This window comes from Aythya ferina (genome assembly GCF_964211825.1).
Source record: "Aythya ferina genome assembly, chromosome: 2".
Lineage (NCBI taxonomy): Eukaryota > Metazoa > Chordata > Aves > Anseriformes > Anatidae > Aythya > Aythya ferina.
Window position 1 is genome coordinate 33,721,105 of NC_140297.1, and position 20,755 is coordinate 33,741,859.

A 20,755-nucleotide genomic window follows, 5' to 3' on the forward strand; every position below is an offset into this window, starting at 1 on the left:
GACTCAAAATGGAAGTTCGTAATTTATTTTGTCTTTAAAAAAAAGTACAAACACTTTAAGGCAGAAGCTTTTGCTGCTTCCCTGTTAGGGTGATTGATCTTCTGTGGTATGGAGAACTTGATGTCTGGACAGGACCTTGTGCTGCCAGCAGTGGCGTGGCTTTCTGGCTTGTTCAATCCTCAGTCCTTTCTGACAGGTAAGCAGTGATGTTTATAAGGAACCAGGTATGTTGTTTCACTGCCAGACACTGATTTTTTTTTTATTTTATTTTTTACCTTTGGTGTTAGCTGTGTTTGTGCTGCTGTTTGGAGGGTTACGTGCAGTTTAATTAAAAAAATAATATTGAAAATAAGCCAAATACTTAAACTTAATAGAAAAGTTAAGAAATTACAAAAATGGCAGGAAAACTAAGACTGAAATGTCTTGGTTGTAATCATGTTCTATAGAATAACAGCACTTTTTTTTTTTCTTTAGTAAGTCTCTCTTTAAAGAGACTCCTTTTCACCAAGGACTCCTAGCAGAGTTGTCCCATTTTTAAAATCCTACAGTCCAAGTTCTTCTCCTGTAGACAGACCCATTATTATAAGAGATGAATAATCATCTCTTAAAAGCAGGGGGCACCCATTTGAACTAGCCTTCAGTCCTACACAAAAGTGAGAAGACAAAGCTGCTAAGGAAATAAATAATCGATTTCATAGTTTAAAAAGGTTGAGTGCAAGTTTTCCTGCCAGAATCATTTAACAAATTCAGTGTGCATGCTATAGTACCATTCTGTTTTATTTGTTAGTATTAACTGACAGTTACCAGAGTAAGCATGGAAAGCCAAGCAGTCTGCACATCCTCTTTGTGCAGTTGTTGCTACAGTAGGGAATGAAAACTCTCCAGCAGTGTACTGATAACAGCACATCTCAAATTCCACACAGCCACATATTATTCCATGTATACTTAGATAATCCTTCGCTAGCCTAGCCAAAAGGGGTCCAGGAACTTATGGGACACTTTGTCTAGGCTGCCATGGTTCCCTGGAGAAGATGGGAAGCAGGGGTCCAGGCCATGTTTGCAGCCCAGCTACTGAAACATCTCCCCCTGTACATGGAGGCAGAAGAGGGAAGGAGCTTGAGGGCTGACAGCAGCTGCTCCTCTGTGCTGAGGTCCACAAACAGTGCTCACTTAGTGCCACAGGCATAAAGAAATCCCAGGGTATTTTTCATTCCTCTTACCGTCTGTCTCCAAACGTTCTGTTCAGGGCTCTTTTTCCTATTAAGGGATGGGGGGGATGTAAGGACAATATGAAGGCTAGAATATATTTTAACAATGGCTTGTTCTGAACAGGGACGCAGCTAGAGAGAAGCCTGATTGTGGATAGCAAAACGGTCTTGCTCTTTTGCCAGCAAGCTGGGGGGTTGGTTTGTTCTATACTATGCAGAACTTGTTTCAAAATAATTGCATTCATACTGCTTTTTTGCCTTATTTCAATTAATGGTCAAAGGAAAAAAAGAGTGCACAAAAAAAAAAAAAGACAAAAAAAGTCAGCCATTCTCATTCTTGTGCACAACAAGCCTGAGAAGGACATGTTTACAGTTCTGACATCGATATTATTGTCCAGATACTGAATTCTTGTGATTATTTTTAAAGCTGTTTAGCAGAGCATGGCGTCCAAGAACAACTTGACTTTGGATAAGTTCTGCTTGATGGGAGATGTTACCAAAAAGACTAAAGAAGATTATGGCCACAGGGAAGAAGCCTGTATCTGCCAGCTTTTCATAGAAAGTAAGAAATAAATTTCAATTTCTTGATCTCAGTAAGCTGTTACAGGGACTGCAGCTCCCTTCAAATAAATAAGTTCATCAGGAGCTGGACTGAAGTGCTGTGATCCTATGAACACAATTGATGATGTTTAGGAATGATGGTAGATTGTCAGCATTGGTCCATTTGAATTTAAATTTCATACCAGCTTGGTGTCCTTGTCACTGTCCAGAGTTCATGCATTTAAGTTACTGTTAACTGAGACTAAACATAGTCTGCACTGTAGAAAAGCAGCAGCTCTGATCTAATTGAGGATTAGAAGCCTAAAGTCCATATATTTTAAACTTCAGTCTCTGATACTGGTCACCTGGTTTCTGCAGCTCTTAATCTTACTAGATGTTGGTAACCTGGATCAAACCACCTGCACAGCCCCCCCCCCCCCTTTTTTTTTTTTTTTAAACTATTCACAAGATCTTTTTTTCTTCCCCAAGGGCACAAAGTTATCACTCAACAAATCTGATCTCTTTTCATTTGCCAGATTATAGTACTTACAGGCTGTTGGGGAAACATACCAGGAAACAAGGAAATAATTGAGAATCCTGTATTAGCATGAGGTATGACACACCCAGACGGGTAATGTGTATGTACAGCAAGCATAGAGCTTTCACCTGGGTTTCTAAGGAGTTGATTAGTGCAGGAGCATAGAACATAGTTTGAGAATGTCCCTGAACTTTTGGAAATCGTGTTCAGCTGTAGAGCTCCAACCCACGTTTTAACAACTTGCAGAGGATAAACACTGTACCTTGCACATTTGGAATTTTATTCTTCCTGATACTGACGTATCTAGTTCAGGAATAACAAGGCCAGCAGTCAAAATGTGGTTTTAGTTTTAACATAGAAAGGCTGTCAGCTAAGTTACAGCTAATTAGAAGAAAGGTGCATGACTCTGCCATGACAGGCAATTAGAGAAACATAACCATTACTTACACTCTTCACTGGGCCTGAAGGTAATCAAAGGAAAGCAACTCTTTTGAAAGGGAGTTGCTTCTTCGGAAGATAAGACACAAGGGGAAACCCAGGGTGGGGTATTGTGGTGATGATGAGCATGTAATTCACCTAGTGATTTTGAAAAGATAAGCTGGTTACACAAAGGGCAATGCTATTAATTCTGCCTCCAGCTATGAGGCACCCTGTGAGGCTGCAGTCTCTGTGCTTGTACTGGTATTTGCAAATAAAATCTTTCCTATGTAAACTTTCCTAAAATCCCCTACAAGCAACACTTCCTATGCAGGTTTATATTAGAAGAACAAACAGTAAAACCTAGTACCATTCAGAATACGCATAGCCCTTCAGCAGTACAGCACTGATCTGTCATAACTACACTGAAGTACAGTTAATGTCTCACTATCAAACATTCTAGTTACATTTCAGTGTAGTTCTCCAATTTGGGGAATACCTGCCCACATACTAGTGAAGAGCTAGGAGAAAATACTGTGTATGCCAGAGACCAAGTGTGTGCATCAAAGTCCCAACTGTAGGCGGCTTTCAGTCCCTGCTTTTAACCAAAGGGCACAGATGAAAACAGAAGTCCAGTCCAAACCTCATAGTTATCTTCACGTTCATACAACAGATGAAGCAAGAGTCCATGTTACAACATTCCACATTAAATGCATATGTTCAAGTGCAGTTTTAAATATTTAGCAATAAGCAACCGTTTAGATTTAAATGTTTCTGGTAATCTCTTTGCTTATGTTTACTGCAGGTGCCAGGTGGGACATCCAACTGCAAGACCGTAGATCAAGTCCAGCTCAAGGAATTGACTCCAGCAATGCCAGTCATTTGTGTAAGAGTTATTCCCCTGGATCAAAGGGAAACTAAGGATGTTTATGAATGTCCAATTTATAAAAGCAAAAGCATTTGGACTTTTAAACTGAGAAGCAAAGAGAAGCCAGCTAAATGGGTTCTGGTGGGTGTCGCTTTACTCTTGGCTTTTTAGGACTAAGCTTTCAATAGTAGATGCTGATTTCTCAATCTGCCGTGTAGTTAAAGCAAAAGGAGAGAAACATTTTTCACAGTCAGCTAGAGCATATTTGCCTCACAAAAAAAACATTCTTTAGTATGACAGTTAGGCACATTATTTCCTAATCCTTCAAGTGTTGTGTTCATATGCTTTTCTATATAATTATATTATATAAACATTCCTTCATTACACCGGATATGGGAAAGCAAATGCAAAACATTATATCAGCTGAGTGCAGTTTCACTTATAAAACGTTCCTCTTGATTATTCTTTATTGTTTCTACATAAAATGAAATATGTATCTTACATAAATTTTAGCATAATCATACTGCAATACAAACATATTGCTCAAAGTTGTTTGAAAGCTTAGTTGCACGAATGAAAAAAAATCTAACTATGAACTGTATTTCAAAAAAAACCATCGTGAACATTGTGGTTTAAACCAATTAACTAATTATGATTGCTGTGCTGGTTCAGGCAGTAGGTATATCACATAAGATTTTATTTTCTTTTTTTCTTTTTTACAAAACACTTCCACTTTCATGTTTCAGTGGTTAATTGCACTTTGGGTTTAAAAACAAAAGTCATCCTCCCTCTAGCAGGTTACATCAGCTTTGGCTGGAATATAATGGCAATCAGGTGAAAGTACCCTTCTCTTCTTTGCAGTGATAAGTTCTAAATGTTACAAGTGGAAGAATAGGTTCAGAAAGGAAGGATTGGAAAATTGAGTCTGTGTGGTCAAATTGAAACAGAAGGGGTTTTGGGGTGTTGTTTTGTTTTATTTTTTTTAAACAGGGTAGGGTTCATAGGTAGCTGTTAAACACCCTTTTTGCAAATTTGTACAATTACATAAATAAAAATATTGCTCAAATCACTGAAGTTCTCCATCATGTAATTGTGTAGTAGCCCTATTAGAAATTAACCACTCCAAGGTTCAAGAGTGCCATTCCACTTAACGTATAGGTCTGTGCATGTAGATTTCTCTACCAAACGTTTTCCTGAGAGATCTTTTGCATAAGACCACATTAATAAAAAAAGTTCCACACTCAGAAATGTATATACTATACTCTAAAATTCTATCTTATATAAAACATAGTAACAACCTTTTGAAGTAAAAACTTGTGAAGACATTTCGCAGGCACAGCATGAGTTCAGTGTTCTCAATTGCCATCTGCCAGTTGTTTCTGTAAACTAGAAGACATATGAGAAAACACCGTTAGTAGTTTTCAGGAAACTCAGATTCCCCATGAACAGGCGTTTTCCATTTTTGAAGATGACAATTTCCAAAACAACATTGCTATATGCTGGAAGCAGTCTATACTGATTTCAAAACAGGGAAAAGCATTTCAATTGCTATAGAAAATTAGTTGTTTGCGCAGGAATATGACTCACTCCAACAAATTTGATTTCAGCCTAGGAGAAATCTGAAGAGACCTTTTTGTAAAGGTACACGATCTGCCCCAGGCCACAGAAGTCAAGTGTTAAAGGGCTTCAACATTTTAAAAAAGGAACTAATACGACTTTCATCTTGGTTTAAAGCCTAGAAAGTAAATAATTGTTATTAACGCAAAACCACCCACGATTAAGCTTCCAGTCAGACTCCAAAATAAAGAAATACTCTGTACAGTTAGTTGTTGTCCCAGAGGCTAATCCTCATACTAAGCGTAACGTCAGATAGTAATAAGGATTTGTAAAACTATTTTGAAGTGACACAGTCAGAGACACTCGTACCAACTAAGTCTGTAATGAAGACACATTTCAAAAGAGCTCAGCACAAGCCTAGGCATTAGTCTTGGAGCAATACCTGAGTTCACAGGATGCCCACTGGGCACAACCCTCACCTTTCCAGGTATTCTTTCACATTGTTGTAGCCATAGAACTTTGCCAGGTGGATGAGCATCCCTGTGGCACAGCGACCATCGCGCCTGCGGCAGTAACTGCAGTTACACACCCCACGACAAGGAGGACAGATCCAGTCCTGCAAGGAAGAGCGGGGAAAGTTAAAGGCAAGTGAAAAATAAGGTTACATTCTTCTTTGCATTGCTCTACCAGACAAGAGTATGGTTTCCTTATCACATTATTATTCAGGGCAAGATTTTAAAATTCTGAATCAACAAGCCAATCACAGTTGTTACCGTTTCCAAATTCTGCAGAATTAAAGATACAATCAAGTACTACTCTCTTGGCTTGAATACATTTTACTCTTTAAGACTCGGAGTCCTGGGATGTATTTCTCAATATTAATTCACAATAGACCAAAAGCAGCTGTAATACTGCCTAATGATAATCATCCTGTGCTAGGCTAACCATAGTGAGCTTTGCAGAAAGAGATAGGTTCCCACTGTTAAAAGTTCCATTCAATCTGCCTGCTGCATTCTTGAGACCAAACTAACCAGAACGTATATGAAGTCAGGCATCTCCCAGCTGCTCAACAACTAAACATAGATGTGCAGGTGCTAACAGTCTGTATCACAGCGTATCTGTGCCAGCACACTGGAGACCTTAGTTCTGAAGTCTTTCAAAATTGATCGTAAGTCTCTAAAGCAGATGTGAGGGAAAGACCATATGAGAACACATTGTGCATGCTCCTTGCTCAGCACCTTGGGGGAGAAAACTTGTATTCCAACAAGATCTGTGTCAGTCATAATGGTACTACAGACCTTCTTATGGCAAAAAGCTTCAAACACCATGGTAACATAAGCATACACTCATCACAACTAACAAATCCATATTCATAGTACTTTCTTTCCAAATCCAAGAAATGATACTTACTGGATCAAGCAGTGCTGATTTCACATCTTCCCCGTATCTATTTCGAAGACATGGTCCACAGAACTGTCCCCTTACACCTCCACAGCCCTGGCTGCGACAGATGGTCTTTGTATCAATTGTCTTTTGACGACACTGGTGGCAAGTACTACCCTAAAGAAGTGGGAAAGGAGAAATAAGTATGCTTGAAAGACCTTAAATGCCTGTTGCCAAACTTTCCTAATACGTCTGCTAAGAGCAAAGCACAGACTTTAAACCAAAGTCAAGTCCAGCAATGAAAATCTTAGACCTGTAAGTTCTGTGATTATATGTCAGAATACTATATGACAGAATGTTCTGTCAATTATATAGTATTTCATAAAACGATACAGATTTTACAGGGACAGTGCCTGTCCTCACTTGCTTTGGAGTCTCAGACTATATGAACCTGATTGCTACAGTTCTGATCACTCCTCCTTGCTCCAATCTGGCAAAAGGCTTATGTATGCTTACAGTATGCACAGATAATGACCTTGTGACTCAGCTCTGCAAATACAGTGATGCATAGAACACAGTAAGATGATCATCTAGCTCTTGATGATCATTAATAACAGCAAAACAAGGTGAAAGAATGGGAGAGGAGCTCCAACAAGTGCTTTGGAAACCAGCCAACCATTGCAAAAATGTAGTTTCTATGGGGTATAAAGAGCAGCAGAGATCACTAGCATTTAAGTGTACAGCCACCACAACAGCAAAAAATAAATTAAGCAAGAATAAAAGATAAATGGGATTTCAACTCTTATCACTTATGAGTCATAGCTGTAACAACTTCCACTTAATTCTATGGCAAGAAAGCACTTCCCAGAGGCAAAAATTGTTGAGGTGTATTAACCAGCATGGGCAAGCCCATAGAAGTCTGGCAAAGCTTTCAAGTTGTGCTTGTGCAATAGCGAGAGCTGCCCTCTCCAAAACTTCCAGAAAGCACACCTTTTATCTAGGGCTAGATGAACTATTAGAAGACAACAGGTCCCATAAAGAAAACAGCAGCTACTTACTAGAACTTTGTCATAGATTTTGTCTTTAACAGTGATTGCAATGTTGTCCAAGTCCTCATCAGTAATATCCTCTACTGGACGGTAAGATGAATACTTTGATGATCTCCTCCGTTTGCGCACGCCACAATTCCCCTGCTAAATAAACTCATCTCAACAACTCTGTGGCATGAAGACTCTGTCACCACACTTGGTGACAAATTCTTTCATTTATAATGCATATGCAGTCTAAAGGGGGTAGACTACGTGTTCGTGGACCACTGGAAGAACAGGGAATAGAGTTGGGTTTCCATTCAACCCACCCCCCCTACTCTCTTCTCTCTGTCTCCTCCTTAATCCTTTCTCTACTCTACTTACTATTTATTCTGTTTATATGTTCTTCTTTCCCATCGTTATATCCTTGTTATTTCTAATCCCACTATTTTCAGATAGTAAACACTAGAATAAGTAAACTGCCTTGTTATGCTTGGACAAGACAAGTCGCAAGTAGTGCCCCGATAATGGATGAAAGATGGGACAGAAGACTTGAAGGCAACTTCCTCTTGCTGATTCCAAACAAAAGGCTCTAATCAACTAACTTGCTGTAGGATATGATGTCTGCTATAAGTGTTGACCAATAATCTATATGAATGTTTCCTAATCCCTGACTAGCAGGAATATCAAAGTCTGCCAAATACCATGCTCAGTCTCTTCTTTAAGAGGTTTTGTTGTTTGTAACTATGGAAGTGTTCTGCAAATCTGATGGCCGAGACAGTAAATTTCTCCAAGGCAAATTTCTCTGGTGGACGAGCATTTCTGGTTGGGTTCATGCGACGTGTTATCTGGCCTTCGGAAAATGCTCTCCTTGGGATTTTCCTCTGTTTCTAGAAAAAGAAAAAAAAAAAATCTATAGATGGCATATTAAGATAGAAGCTAGTTCTCAGTATTCTTTAGCGCTAAAGGTTCTGATTTTCCCACAAGCTGAACATACCTAAGGATCTAAGCATGTAAAGGATCTAAACAAAAAGGACAGCAACTACTCTTCCTAATCAGCACATACACAGGCATTTCTCTAGCATCCCAAAAGAACTTACAGGGCAAAAAATGACAAAATAGAACCTTGTCTTGGTCTTTTTATTTCTTCATACATTATCTTTTCAAAGTCCATTTCCTAACATAACCTTTGGCACTTGAATACCAACCAAGAGCAAATACATACAAAGTATTGCTACAACTTGGTGAAAAAGTGTTTCACAAAGAAACGCACTAATCACAAGTCTACCACAAATGTCTTTCATCTCTAGCCAGTGCATGAAGGCTTACCGAAGGAGTTGAGGCAGGTGTCTTCACTGGGAACAGGTCAGGTACAGAATTCAGTTCTGCTAATAACTGGGCAAGCTGAAAGCAAGTGATACCATATTGAAGTCATTGCAAACTTGCATATATTTGACACACATCATCCCCTCTTTTTGTATACACTGAATTACATCTGAACGCCTTAAGTTGCCTCTAGTACAGTTTTGTGCACTCAGTGTAGGTAGGGCTCATTTATCCCCAGGTGAAAAAAAATTTTGCATACAAAACTAACTTCACAGCTCCAGACAGTAATGTTAAGTACCAATCGCTTTGCGTATACACTCCCAGCAACACGTGTGCACATTCCTCTGTAAAGCTATTATGCAACTAGGCCCTCTACTCCTTTCCCTAACCCATGGTGTGTGCAGTATCAGAAGTACTGCAGCAGGAAGAGCCTGCTGCATCATGTGGGAGATGTCCCAGATGTGCATTTCAACCGAAGTGGTGGCTGACAGGTCCAAAACAATATAGCCTTGTTCTGGAAGGCCACAATAAGGCTATTTATCAAAAAGCCAGCAATAGAAAGGGTTAGCCAGGCTACTAGCCACTAGTTCCTGGGTTAGCCAAGCTACTAGTTGTCTCTGACACAGCCAGAGCAATCACGAGATTAGCAGCACTTCTCAGTAAATGCTTCACTGTGGTGTTTATTAAGAGTGTCCTCAGGTAGGACACTACTGAATTTTACAGTGGTTGAATTGAAACTAGAAGGAAGGCTGAGGGGTAAGAAGGAACAGCAGAAAGAACACAACAGTAGTGAAGAAACAAGGTAAGATTAGAAACAGATATAAATTAAATCTAAGTTTTTGTTGGGAGCTGCAGGCCCACACACCCAACAGATGTACAGAAGACTGTCTGGAGGCTGCAACATAGCCTGGAGTATAGTAAAACTGAAGGAGTCACACAGGATACAAAATGAATGCAGATTTGCACAGTATTGTAATAATTAAAAGAGCTAGTAGAATTTTAGACAACAAAACAAAAAAATGTTAGGAATGATCTGAGTCTCACTTCTCCCTTATCTGTATGCACATAAACGTACACATCCCACACAACTGAAACATTTATAATCCTCAGTGGTTTTGGGCTAGCTTTCCAATCAGTAACTGCACGAGATCTCTCAGACGCAAAAGGGAAAGTAGAAGCTCTATTGCACAAACAACACCAAACCACTGGAAGGGACCAGGTGGTTTTCTGACAGGTTCTGAATATAAGACTATGACAGGGGTATCTAACTGTGCTCACATCCACATACAAAATGTTTGGTTCGACATTGCTTTGAAACTTGAGCTGACTAGTCTTACTTGAGACTATTCTAACAGGAAATGTCTGAGTGCTGAAGGTTCTCTAGGGTCCTCCCTGGTTTAAGAAAAATAAATATCTACGTCAAACCACCATGAGATTTTCCCAGAGTCCCCACACATCACCAGCGAGGACCCTTAAATTCAAGTGTGCCAAATTCAAGTGCTCAGTTGCCAATGTCTGAGAACAAAGTCTTACCATGGCTTTATTTTCTTTAATATTCATAGCTCTTTTAAGCAGAGCACTTGAACTTTCTTCCTGTGTTTCTTTAATGTCTTCTTCAGATTCTGAAGCAGAGCCCTCTAGTTTGTCCCATCGCTTGCAATTTCTTTCTTTTGAAACAGCAGTGGGGGATTTACTGTCCTTTATAGGTAACTTAGAAAAATCCTGTTCAGGCACTTTTTTCTCAGAAGACTTTCTGGTTGGAAACTGAAAAGCAACACGAAGACCAAAGCTTCTTCTCTTGGGGGAAACTTTCTTCTTTGATTCTTCTTCCTCTTCTTCCTCAGTACCCAATAAATTATCACGTTCTTCATCACTCATGTCTGACTCCATCTCCTACAGGAAGCAAGAATGAATCTGTGTTACATTTTGCTAGTGTGACACACAAAAGGGCATTTTTAAATCACTAATTTTAAGCAGCAGCCTCACCACCTAGAACACTGTTACAAATTCACCTAAATCAACAGATTTTAAAGAGTTACTAGTATGCAAGCTCTCCCAACACAACACCTTCATGTCGATGTTGTCTGGTATACCAACAAGGCTGTCTTCAGATGAACAGTATTGCCTATCACAGTCAGTCTGCAAGCAGGGGGAGAAGTTCTCATTTCTGATGTTATATTGTATTAAATAAAGGTCTTTTTACTTTTTCAATACAATACATATTTTTCCTCAGTATGAATAATGAACATCATAGTCTATCAGAAACATGCTTACTGGAACATGAAGTTTACATGGAAGAAACAGAAAAAATATATATACATACTGTTTTTACCAAAACTCCTTTCTTTTTCACATCCACCTCAGTTGAAGCAAAGCCTTCAAACACTTCAGTTTCAGAGTCAGTGTCTTCAGTGAAAATCTTCTGCAGTTCTTCTGTAAGGTATCTGGGCTGATATTGAACACCCTGTAAAAATACCAGCCAGTAGGTATGAGAAACAGTCATACACAAAGTAGTCATCCAGTCAAAATCAACAGGTTCTAAGGCAGTTGGCAGGTACTAACTAGATGGTATATGCTGTGAGAACACTTTGAAGACGATACTTGCCAAAATAAGAAAAACAAAAAAAAAAGCAGAAGACAACACTCACATTTTCAGCACTAAGTTATTTTAACTTCGTAGGTTTTTTTTTGTAGTGTTTGTTTCTGACATCTCTGAACACATTTACTAAATCGGAAATATATTTCCATACTTCTAATCAATATTGGTAGAAGGCCATATGACAACTTGTTCCTGTTAGTCCCCTGAAAGACGTGTTCATAGTAGGCACATAAACGTTCAAACCACACCTGCTTTTTGAGAGCCTGCAACATTCACTTCAGTTTGTTTCCCCAGTTTTCCTCTGCTATTTCTTCCTCCCACGCAAGATACAAAAATGACCTTTCACATGATTCAATTGCTAAATATCTTTATTCTTCCTTTCAATTCCCTCCCTTCCCTGACTTTAATTACACACTTCTTTACATTAATATCTGGCGAAAAACAGATACAATACATTGAGTGGAAAAAACTTACAGGGGAATGGGAGGGGGAGCTACTGCATGTGCTGTTTCTTTACACTTAAACATCTAGAAATTATTAGGGGTAATTGGAATGAGTTTTCTCTGAGCAAAATTACTTTATTCCTTTGTTGATAGCTGCAGTGCAGCTGCTTGAGAAAGGAACAAACACAATAGGGAAGTTACTTTAAAGTTAAATTGCATTTCTCGGAGGGAAACTGAAGTTTGTGGAATTTCAGGAAAACAGAATACATACAATGAAGGCTAAGGGGTGGGGAAAATCTTAACCTGTTTGTTAGCTAAAGTGACTGAAAATAGCACACCTAGAGCTAAACTGTGTTACGCCAATGAATAATGGCCTATGCATGGTGAAATAAGCGTCAGGGATACCTATAGCAGAAACTGCTGAAACTCAGCAAAGCACAGAGATTTCTGCAGTAGGACTGCAGAAAGCCTGGAGGAGAAAAAACAGACACACACAGGTCAATACTTATGAATGCATTTGTGCACCGATGCCCAAGGGAACACCCAACACACCAACATCCCACTCATCACCCCTGCAAAGCAGCTGCCTTGCTTCCTCCTATCCACTGTCATTTTTTTCTGAACTTCTCATCATTTTGCTCTTCACACCAAAACCTTATTGTTTCTTGCAGATAAAGTACCTGTGGTCCTTCACAGAAACAGTGGTGTCTGGCATGATAAATGGATGGAACCCAGGGGGAAAAAAATTAGGTTTTTTTAAGGTAACATTTAGCAGCAAAGGAATTAAGCTTGCAGCGGTTTAAAATAATCATTAGCCCAAGGCAAAAAGAAATGGTGAGAGAGGCTACACCACCAGCCGTAAATCCTGAACAAGTCTCACTTGGGGCATGGAATATTGTAGGATTTGCAGTAGCACATGTTAATAGTACCTAGTTCCTACACAACATTTTCCATCAGTGGATTTTAAAATGCTTCACAGCACAGATCATTACCATAATCTCCTTTTTACACATTAGAAAACCAAGGCAGAGAGAAGCAATGTAAGACATCTGCAGCCATCAAGCAGGCAGCAGAGGCACAGGATGCCACACAAGTCTCTTACACAAGAGCAAGCCACCTCCGGGTTGTCTCCAGTTCCCTGGCACTGCCCCTGAGCAACAAGGTCACAAAGTGACTTAGAGCCCAGTATATTTCACTTGGGTTTAGTCACTGCCTATCGCCATAGCAGGCTGCAGCTCTACTCCAAAACCATTTCCATGCTTTGTACAAACCTCTCCTGACAGCATTCCCTTCTGAAGGCTCAGAAATAGCACGTCCTTGAACAAGCCTCATTCTGCTTGTTCCCTTTGCTACTGCTAGCCATAGTCTTCAGCAACTTTTAACCTGATGGGCTAAAAACAAAACAAACACAGACGTTCTCAGTTTTGTTATTACTGCAATGGAAGGACCTCGACTATGACATAGTCTACAAAGGTATCTTTTAGCACGCTGGACCACAACATGTATGTGATTATAAGCTCCTAAAAGGCTGAAAACTGAACTTCCTGGCAGCCAACACAGCACACCAGCTCTCCTCCTTTTCTGGGGATTCAGCTGGTACTTCCAGTTACCAAATGAAAAAGAATGCAAAATATCAAATCGTTATGATGGTCCACACTATCTCACCATTAAGATACCAGAGACCCAGCAAATCTCACAGAGATGGCTTCTGGAGGCCGCCACCACTTAAATAGTAATTTCATCGAAGAAACAGCAACAGAGGGATATTAATTTCTGAAAGAAATACTTTGAAGTTTGCTGGGATACTCACAAAACCCACCTATTATCATGCTTTTCCAATGTCCTATTTATCCAGTGCACACTACCCTGGGATGGTCATTTTCTCTCTCCTATTTGCAACACTCACTTATTCCACCTAGGCTACCCTTCCACTGAAACCCATTTTCCTTTTCATATTATAAAAGAGTTTTAAAAAGCAATCATCGATACAAAAAAAAGAACAGAAAGTTTGTTTAAATGTATTTTTCAATATGAGACTGTAGATTGCTGGTTTTGCTATGAATTTATGGTTTGTGCAGCCTGGACACAGGCTCAGAGTACTACTACACCAGCAGAGCACAGCTGGGCTATGGCAATCCCTTCTTATCTTTATTCCTGACTCTTGGATATCAGAACTACCACAGCTGTCCTCTGACAACAACCTGTCTTGGAGCATCCTCTCAGAACCCCAGAAAGTCTTTCTTGTCCCCAGAGGCATTAAAAATGTCAGCCACTTCTTTGGGTATCTGTTTTCGATTCAAAACAAGGCAGAAGATACAAGTCAGACACGCCAGCTTCACAGGAAAACAACTGGCAAGAGCACAACTGTTATTTTTATGCTCCTATTCAAGTGCAAGTATGTATTACAAAATGCGCCACGCATAGCAGAACTGTATCTCATTTAGTTAAATTCCAGGATATTTGGTGCAGACTGTTTTAATCCCTAAACGCAGGCACCAGACTTGGGACCAGGGAGGGGATGCAATATGCAGGCTGTTTAACTCACTGACAGCACTTCTCAGACACAAAAATGCGTGTGCAGCCTTGCAAGTGCATGATCAGGGCACCTTTCTCTGCAGCGAAACCCATCTCACTATCACTATTCCTCATCTCAGATTCAGACGCAATGAAATGATGAACAAGTAGAGAGAAACCTTACCATTGCATCTGGTAACAGTACCATTACTTATTTTAGCAAACACTTAGTTAATTCCAAAAATAAAACCAATGCAACTCCTCTTATGTCAGCACTTATCCGGGGCTCTTTCAGAGGTATTCTGTAAGAAAGGGAAAACCCACACTGATCAAGAACGTCTCGTTTCCCAGAAGCTCCAGACTGAGCCATCAGGAGGCACTGCCAAAGGCTCCACTCTTGGAGGTGACCAAGTTCACCACGTAAGAGTTCACCAAGTTCAGCCCCAGCTCCAAAGGAGGCCCATGTCACCAGAGCTAAACATTTCCCACTGTCAGGTACTCCATCAGCCACTTCAGGCAGGTCTCTCTATGTAACAGGCCAGTTAAGGAGCCTTCAGCCAGCTCTCACCTAGGCTATTTTAGGATTTGGTGTGCAGAAGGACAGGATGAGCAGACACAGCCATAAAAATAAATAAATAAAACAAAATAAAAAAGGCAGAAGGCACTGTTTTGTGCCAAGGTAACTGCCCAAAGGCAGATCCTTCTCCAAAAGTACCACTGCTGACAAGATTCCACTTCTGTTAGAAGATCAAGCAGCTTCTCGACCAAAGCTTTGCTCTCTCAAATAAGCTACAGCTAATTTTAGCCTCGCTTTGCTTTTGCAAAACCGATGTAGACTGATTCAAAACCAATTTACCACTCCTTGAGCAAGAGCAGAATCCACCTCTACACAACTGACCCTTGCAGGCATGTAACGGCGCAACCCAGTGCGCTGCTGCAGAAGTCCTGCTGTCTGTGTTCGAAAGCTTTTGGATATTTCCTTACCCCCACCTCTTAAAATGAACAGCCAGAACCCAGCCCCATTGCTGTGATGGAATTCTCTCAATACAGAGCAGGCTGAAAAACGAAGCATTATGCATTTTAATGGCAAAACACACAAGGAGCTGTGAACCTCCTTGCTATGAATAAATTGCTTCCAGGAGCCACTGCATTAGTTCTCGCGCTATTGTACAGCGAGTTAGCCACTGCTGTGATTACTGTATGCCTAACTAATTCCTTCTTCTTCGTCTATTACTTCTGCATCTGCACCAGAGGAGCCATTATGGGGGTGTAATTACTGATTCTGAACAAAGAAAAAAAAAATGCTTTCCCAGTATTAGACCTTTTTTGATCTTTATGCATTCTCAAATACTAATGTACTGATTTAAGTAACTTACTGCAGAACTTCAAAGAGTTTTAGGTCGCGACTTGCTCCCCACACTAACTACGAAGAAACCCATTAAATCATTGGTGAGCCCTCATTTCACTGAAATGGCTCAGTTTAATAGCAGGGAACACACACTAACACACATAAGGTGGACATACTGCAAGAGTTTGAAAAGAATACCCTGGCAACACACATTTAAAACTCTTTTCTTAGTGCCAAGAGGTGTCATTTTCTCCTCTGCCTGCTTTAAAATAGTATGTTTTAAAATATCGTGACCTGTTCATTCAGTTTGATTCACTGACTACTGTGAAGACCAGACCCAATGCTCAGCTGTGCAGTTAGTCTTCCAGTTTGATCTTGGAGCATCTAAAAACCAAAAAAATAGCAAGTTTTTATTCATTTTTTTTAAATAAACATATGAAAATGAAGGCTTAGAATATGGACAAAAAGGTGATACCAAATTACAGTGCTTGACCAAAATCTCAGTTATCTCCTACAAATATTGGCAGTTTTAAAGAAGAACTCTTGAAGATGCCAACTGCTAATTTACAGAAGACTAATTAAGACTTGCATTCCTACAGCACCAGTCTGTCTGCCATGTCAGAAATGTGATCAACACAAGTCTTTTTTTCAAACTGCCCTCAGGAGGTAACAGGATGTGAGTTAAAGAACTATGCTGCTCTTATACATGGGTGCAGGCTTTAGACGTAGCTCTGATTCGCTGTTAAAAAGCTGTGCCTCTGATCTTCTAAATGGGAGTTTGCTGATCCTGAAATTCTAGACTGCGGGTTTGCTCACCCACACCAGCAAGGCACACACACACCTCTGCATCTTCCTCATGACCAAGCTTGTTCATTGACAGTATCTTGCATCTGAAATCACAATTCAAGGTCATTCCCAACATAAGCCCACTGCCATCAGCAGAAACAGGAGCTTGCACTGGAAACCTCTGCCAGATGGATCCTCCACTACTCACTGTGCAGTCCTGAAAGCCCCAGGTTTTTCATTATTAGTTTTCAATTAAAGCACATTCAGAAACTGATTTATAATCAACATTCAAGCCTATCATTGTAACTCTGTCAACAAAGTAGCATATACCAAGGAATAAAATAACACACGTGCTTGAAGAGAGATGTTAAAATATTAATCTGTTCTAAGCACTTGAAAGATGCAGGCACTTCGAGACATGATCTTTTTGCTGCTAAGCCTCTAAAAAAAGTGACAGGAAGACAGAGACGTGATGAACATTTCAAGCTTGCACAGGGAAAATACTTCAACACGAGAAAACCCATGGGTTCAGAGAAAACGCAAGTCTGCTGTAATGTTACAGATTTGAGAAATATTGTATTTTGAAGGTAACAGCTACAAAAAGCACTGAAAGTCTAGTGAAAGCTGGAAATAAATTCACAGCTGCAGAGAAAGTCTACATATCATTCCTGATAAGAATTTGCATGCCTATCAAGTTCAGCTATTTTTGTAAATAAAGTTACAGTTACTTGGTTATAACACCCAGAAGGCACTTTTCAAAAACAGAAGCAAACACTCCCTGCTACAAACAGCACACAATCCAACCACTTCCAGAATAACCACACCTAAGTATGTTTCTTCAGCGGAAGATCAAAGTTCATTATATTCCCATTGTCTTTTCTCTCTGAAGAAATATTGCCAGCACAATCAAGGCTGCCCTCAAGTCTGGCAGCCTGCGGTGAGAATTACTGGGACCTGGGAGCATTTAAGCTCATTTCTGTCCGTGCAGGCTGACAGACCTGTCACCAGAGGCAAAGCATGACAGAGAGGGAAAACAAGGCTGAGAGGGATGTCAGACCTGTTTCCGCGATGCTCTGGCACTCGGCACATGACTGACAGAAAGTAATGCACCTGAGGTCTCCACCAGTCACAACACGACTGCTCTCACCACTGTCCCCACAAATTCCACCTGTCTCGTTAAGCGAGGAGAAAAAGAAGAGCCCGAGGTGAGACGTTTTACCTTCCACAACAACAGGAAGAATTCTGGTGTCTCAATTTAAAACTCAGCTTCACTGACACCAACGTCAAGCAACTTCCCCTCCTGCAAGCCAGCGCCCTGGCAGGCCAAGAAGAGGGCTGCCTGCATGCACACCCTGGCTTCTGATGGAAGTCATCAACATTATTTGAACGTCACTGTCAGCTGTACACACAAATGCCCCTTAGCAGCTTAAAGTATTGGTTTTGTTGCCAACTGTCCCACACCAGCACTTTCGTCTGTAGCAACTTATCAGGAGAATGTAATGGGTGAAAGAGCAGGGAACGATGTAACTCACTATTCTTGCTTCTACCGTGAAAAAAAAAAGAAGTATTTTGGGTGTTTTCCCCTTATTGAAATCTATACAATGCATGGACATTCCTCTGTGAAGCAGAGGATGGGTAATTTCAGTAACGTTCAAACTCTGTTTATTCATTTTAGTCCAACTGAAGTAATCCCAGTTTAATATCAAATGAATATTCACACAACCTAAACTTGTGCAAACCTGCACCTCCATCTCCTGCTGGAAAACCTCTCGACTTGTTCCAGGCTCAGTAGGCACGCGAGCCCAAGGAATGCCACCCAAGGGCTACAGGCATGCATCCCCAAAACAATTGAGCAGAGAAGTGCTCCAAGGCTGACAATTATCACCAGCACTGCAAGAATAGAGGGCCCCAGCCAGAACGCTGATAGGTGCCAAACCAAAACCCCAAAGCTATTTACAAGTCAAGATCCCCTTCTTTCCACTGGAACCATAATGGCGAACAGCATTGTATGAAAGCTTAATTTTAAACATCCTACAAACATGCCAAAGAAACAGAAGGCAGAGGGAAGCCAGGTCACGTACTGCTGTGCAGAAGCATCACCCAACTACACACATGGACCATGACCACCATCTAACCAGCATGAGACACATGGAGGAACAACTCTCACCCCAATGAAATACCGTAAGACAAAGATGATACCAGACGATTGCAGCAATTTCTCAAAAGCATCAGGACACAAAAAGCCTGGAACCTGGACAATGAACTATACCTGGCACAAGATAGCATGGTGAAAGGCAAGCACATGTTCAGAGCAAAGGATAAGCTCGCTGAACCAAACCATAGCAACAATTATTTCTGAATTATTTTTGCCTAATTCAAGATCATCCCGTTGTTTTATCTGTGGTGTCTAATTGTTTTCCAGGTTCTGGTGTTCCAAGCAAAACACTTCTGTATGACGCCACTGCCACGACGACTTGGCCACCACCCACGTTTTGACAGCACGTGCAGAAGTAAGCACAGCGGTTCAAGAGATTCTGTAAAACCACGCCGCTTCATGGGAATTCAGGCATGCAATGCATCATCCCCTTCTTTGTGTCCAGACTGCCGGTGCTCAGGCCCTTTGGGTGCCAAGCTTGGTTCATCAGCACCCCTTAAACAAACCCCAAGAACTGAAGCGGTGCTGCCAAACCTTTCAAATCAGCCCCTGGGCCAGGGAACAGATCCAGCAGCAGGTCTCGCGATTCAAACCAATTCTGTACTACTGACTACTTGGCAGTTCCTTGCAATGGCAACATGTGTTTGCTTACAAATTTACTTACTAATTTACTAGTCAGCAGATGCCACATCGCTTCAGAGAGACAAGAAAGCCTTGGCCGCCAAGTCCTTCTGGCTCAAGCCCGAGTGACACCCGCCGCTTGCTTACTAGTGAGCTGCAAGGAGCAGTGAGAGCCAGTGGAAGACCACAGCCCAAAACAAGCCCCTACAAGAAACATAAGAGCACTGACAACAGACTGCACCCTTCTTCCGTTTGCTGGGCCTTAAGTAAGCATGATGCACCAGCCTTTAGGTACAGCAGGAAGGATCGCTATAGGATTGGAGGTGAGAAGTACCAGATGCATCAGTGCCATCAATCAGGGCTCCAGAAGTGCTCCCCACACTAGCATGAGATGCTGTTGTCCCTGCTCTGTCCTGCAGAATGTGCTGCTGTGCACAGCTGGGAGGGTCACTGAGTCCCTGGGAGGTCAGAGGTACCCACAGACACCTCCACAACACTCCCGCATCCTCATGCTGCTCAGCCAGCCACATAGCCCCCTTACCTGCTCTATCAGCAAAAGTTGATTAGCGTGCTGATAATTAAATCTGGTTATCCTGCCTGCCTCCCACCGCCTGGGAGAGCCGTGACGCTCGCTGCCTCCCGAGACCCGGGCCATACAGGCAGCCTGGCGCATCCACGCTGAGGCCACGCCACAGCTGGGGGCAGGCTGGAGGCCCCCCAAAACACCCGCAGGCACCCCGCGATGCAGCCCTGCGGACAACACGCGCGGGCACCGCCAACCCAGCACCCATTACTCCTAAAACTCCCACTCCCGGCCCCAGGAAGCCCCTCCCCGGCGTTTTTTGGGCGACCCCACAGCACCACGGCACCCGAACCCCCCCAGCTCCCCTCACCCCCTGCACCGGAGCCGCGCCACGTGGAGGGCCCGGGCGGCTCGGGGCGCCCCGGGCCCCTGGCGGCCGCCCCGGCGGACAAAGGCCGCCTCACCTTGCCGCGGCCCGCCGCCGCCAGCCTCACCGGGCCCGCCGCTGCTGCTGCTGCTGCCGCCGCCGCCGCCCCCCGGCCGGCCGGCCCCCGCCGCCGCCGCCGCCGCCGCCCCATCGCGCCGGGAGCCGCCGGAGGAAGGAGGGAGGGAAGGGAAGAGAAGGGAAGGGAAGAGCGCGGGGGGCGCCGCCGCCGCCGGCTGCGCGGGCAGCGGGAGGCGGGCGAGGCGGCGGCGGGGTGGAGCCGGCCGGCGGCGGCGGGAAAGGCGGGGGTGGGCCCGGCGCTGAGGGGCGGCCGCTGAGGGGCTGCGGGGAGGGAGCGGGGCTGTGGCCGCCCGCGGCACCTCGCGGGGCTCCCGTGGGGCGGGGAGGGATGGGCCCGGGGTGCAGCCCCTTCCTTTGGTTCATAGGCACCCCGCAAGGCCAAAGCTGCGGGCTTGC

At 42.4% G+C, this 20,755-nt stretch overlaps 1 protein-coding gene and 1 long non-coding RNA gene across 4 annotated transcripts in view; one reads left to right on the forward strand and one right to left on the reverse strand.

Annotated features, from left to right (window-relative positions):
• Positions 1-4,690, forward strand: part of LOC311430888 — a 48,864-nt gene extending 44,174 nt beyond the window's left edge. The window contains exon 16 of the long non-coding RNA XR_014689101.1: positions 89-4,690. This is a non-coding gene — a long non-coding RNA (uncharacterized lncRNA). The remainder of the gene's footprint in view (positions 1-88) is intronic.
• CDCA7L (cell division cycle associated 7 like) overlaps positions 4,005-20,755 on the reverse strand; it is a 30,124-nt gene continuing 13,373 nt past the window's right edge. The window contains exons 1-9 of one of the 3 annotated variants that reach the window (XM_084507819.1): positions 20,319-20,516; positions 11,189-11,329; positions 10,399-10,758; positions 8,869-8,943; positions 8,244-8,429; positions 7,570-7,701; positions 6,539-6,688; positions 5,608-5,744; positions 4,005-4,957 (exon numbers count right to left, since the gene is read on the reverse strand). In XM_084507819.1, the coding sequence (XP_084363945.1) occupies positions 4,927-4,957; positions 5,608-5,744; positions 6,539-6,688; positions 7,570-7,701; positions 8,244-8,429; positions 8,869-8,943; positions 10,399-10,758; positions 11,189-11,329; positions 20,319-20,432 (1,326 nt within the window). In that variant the 5' untranslated portion in view covers positions 20,433-20,516 and the 3' untranslated portion in view covers positions 4,005-4,926. Of the gene's footprint in view, positions 4,958-5,607; positions 5,745-6,538; positions 6,689-7,569; positions 7,705-8,243; positions 8,430-8,868; positions 8,944-10,398; positions 10,759-11,188; positions 11,330-20,318; positions 20,517-20,755 lie in introns of those variants that run through there. The other 2 variants (XM_084507818.1, XM_084507820.1) reach the window with 2 other exon arrangements.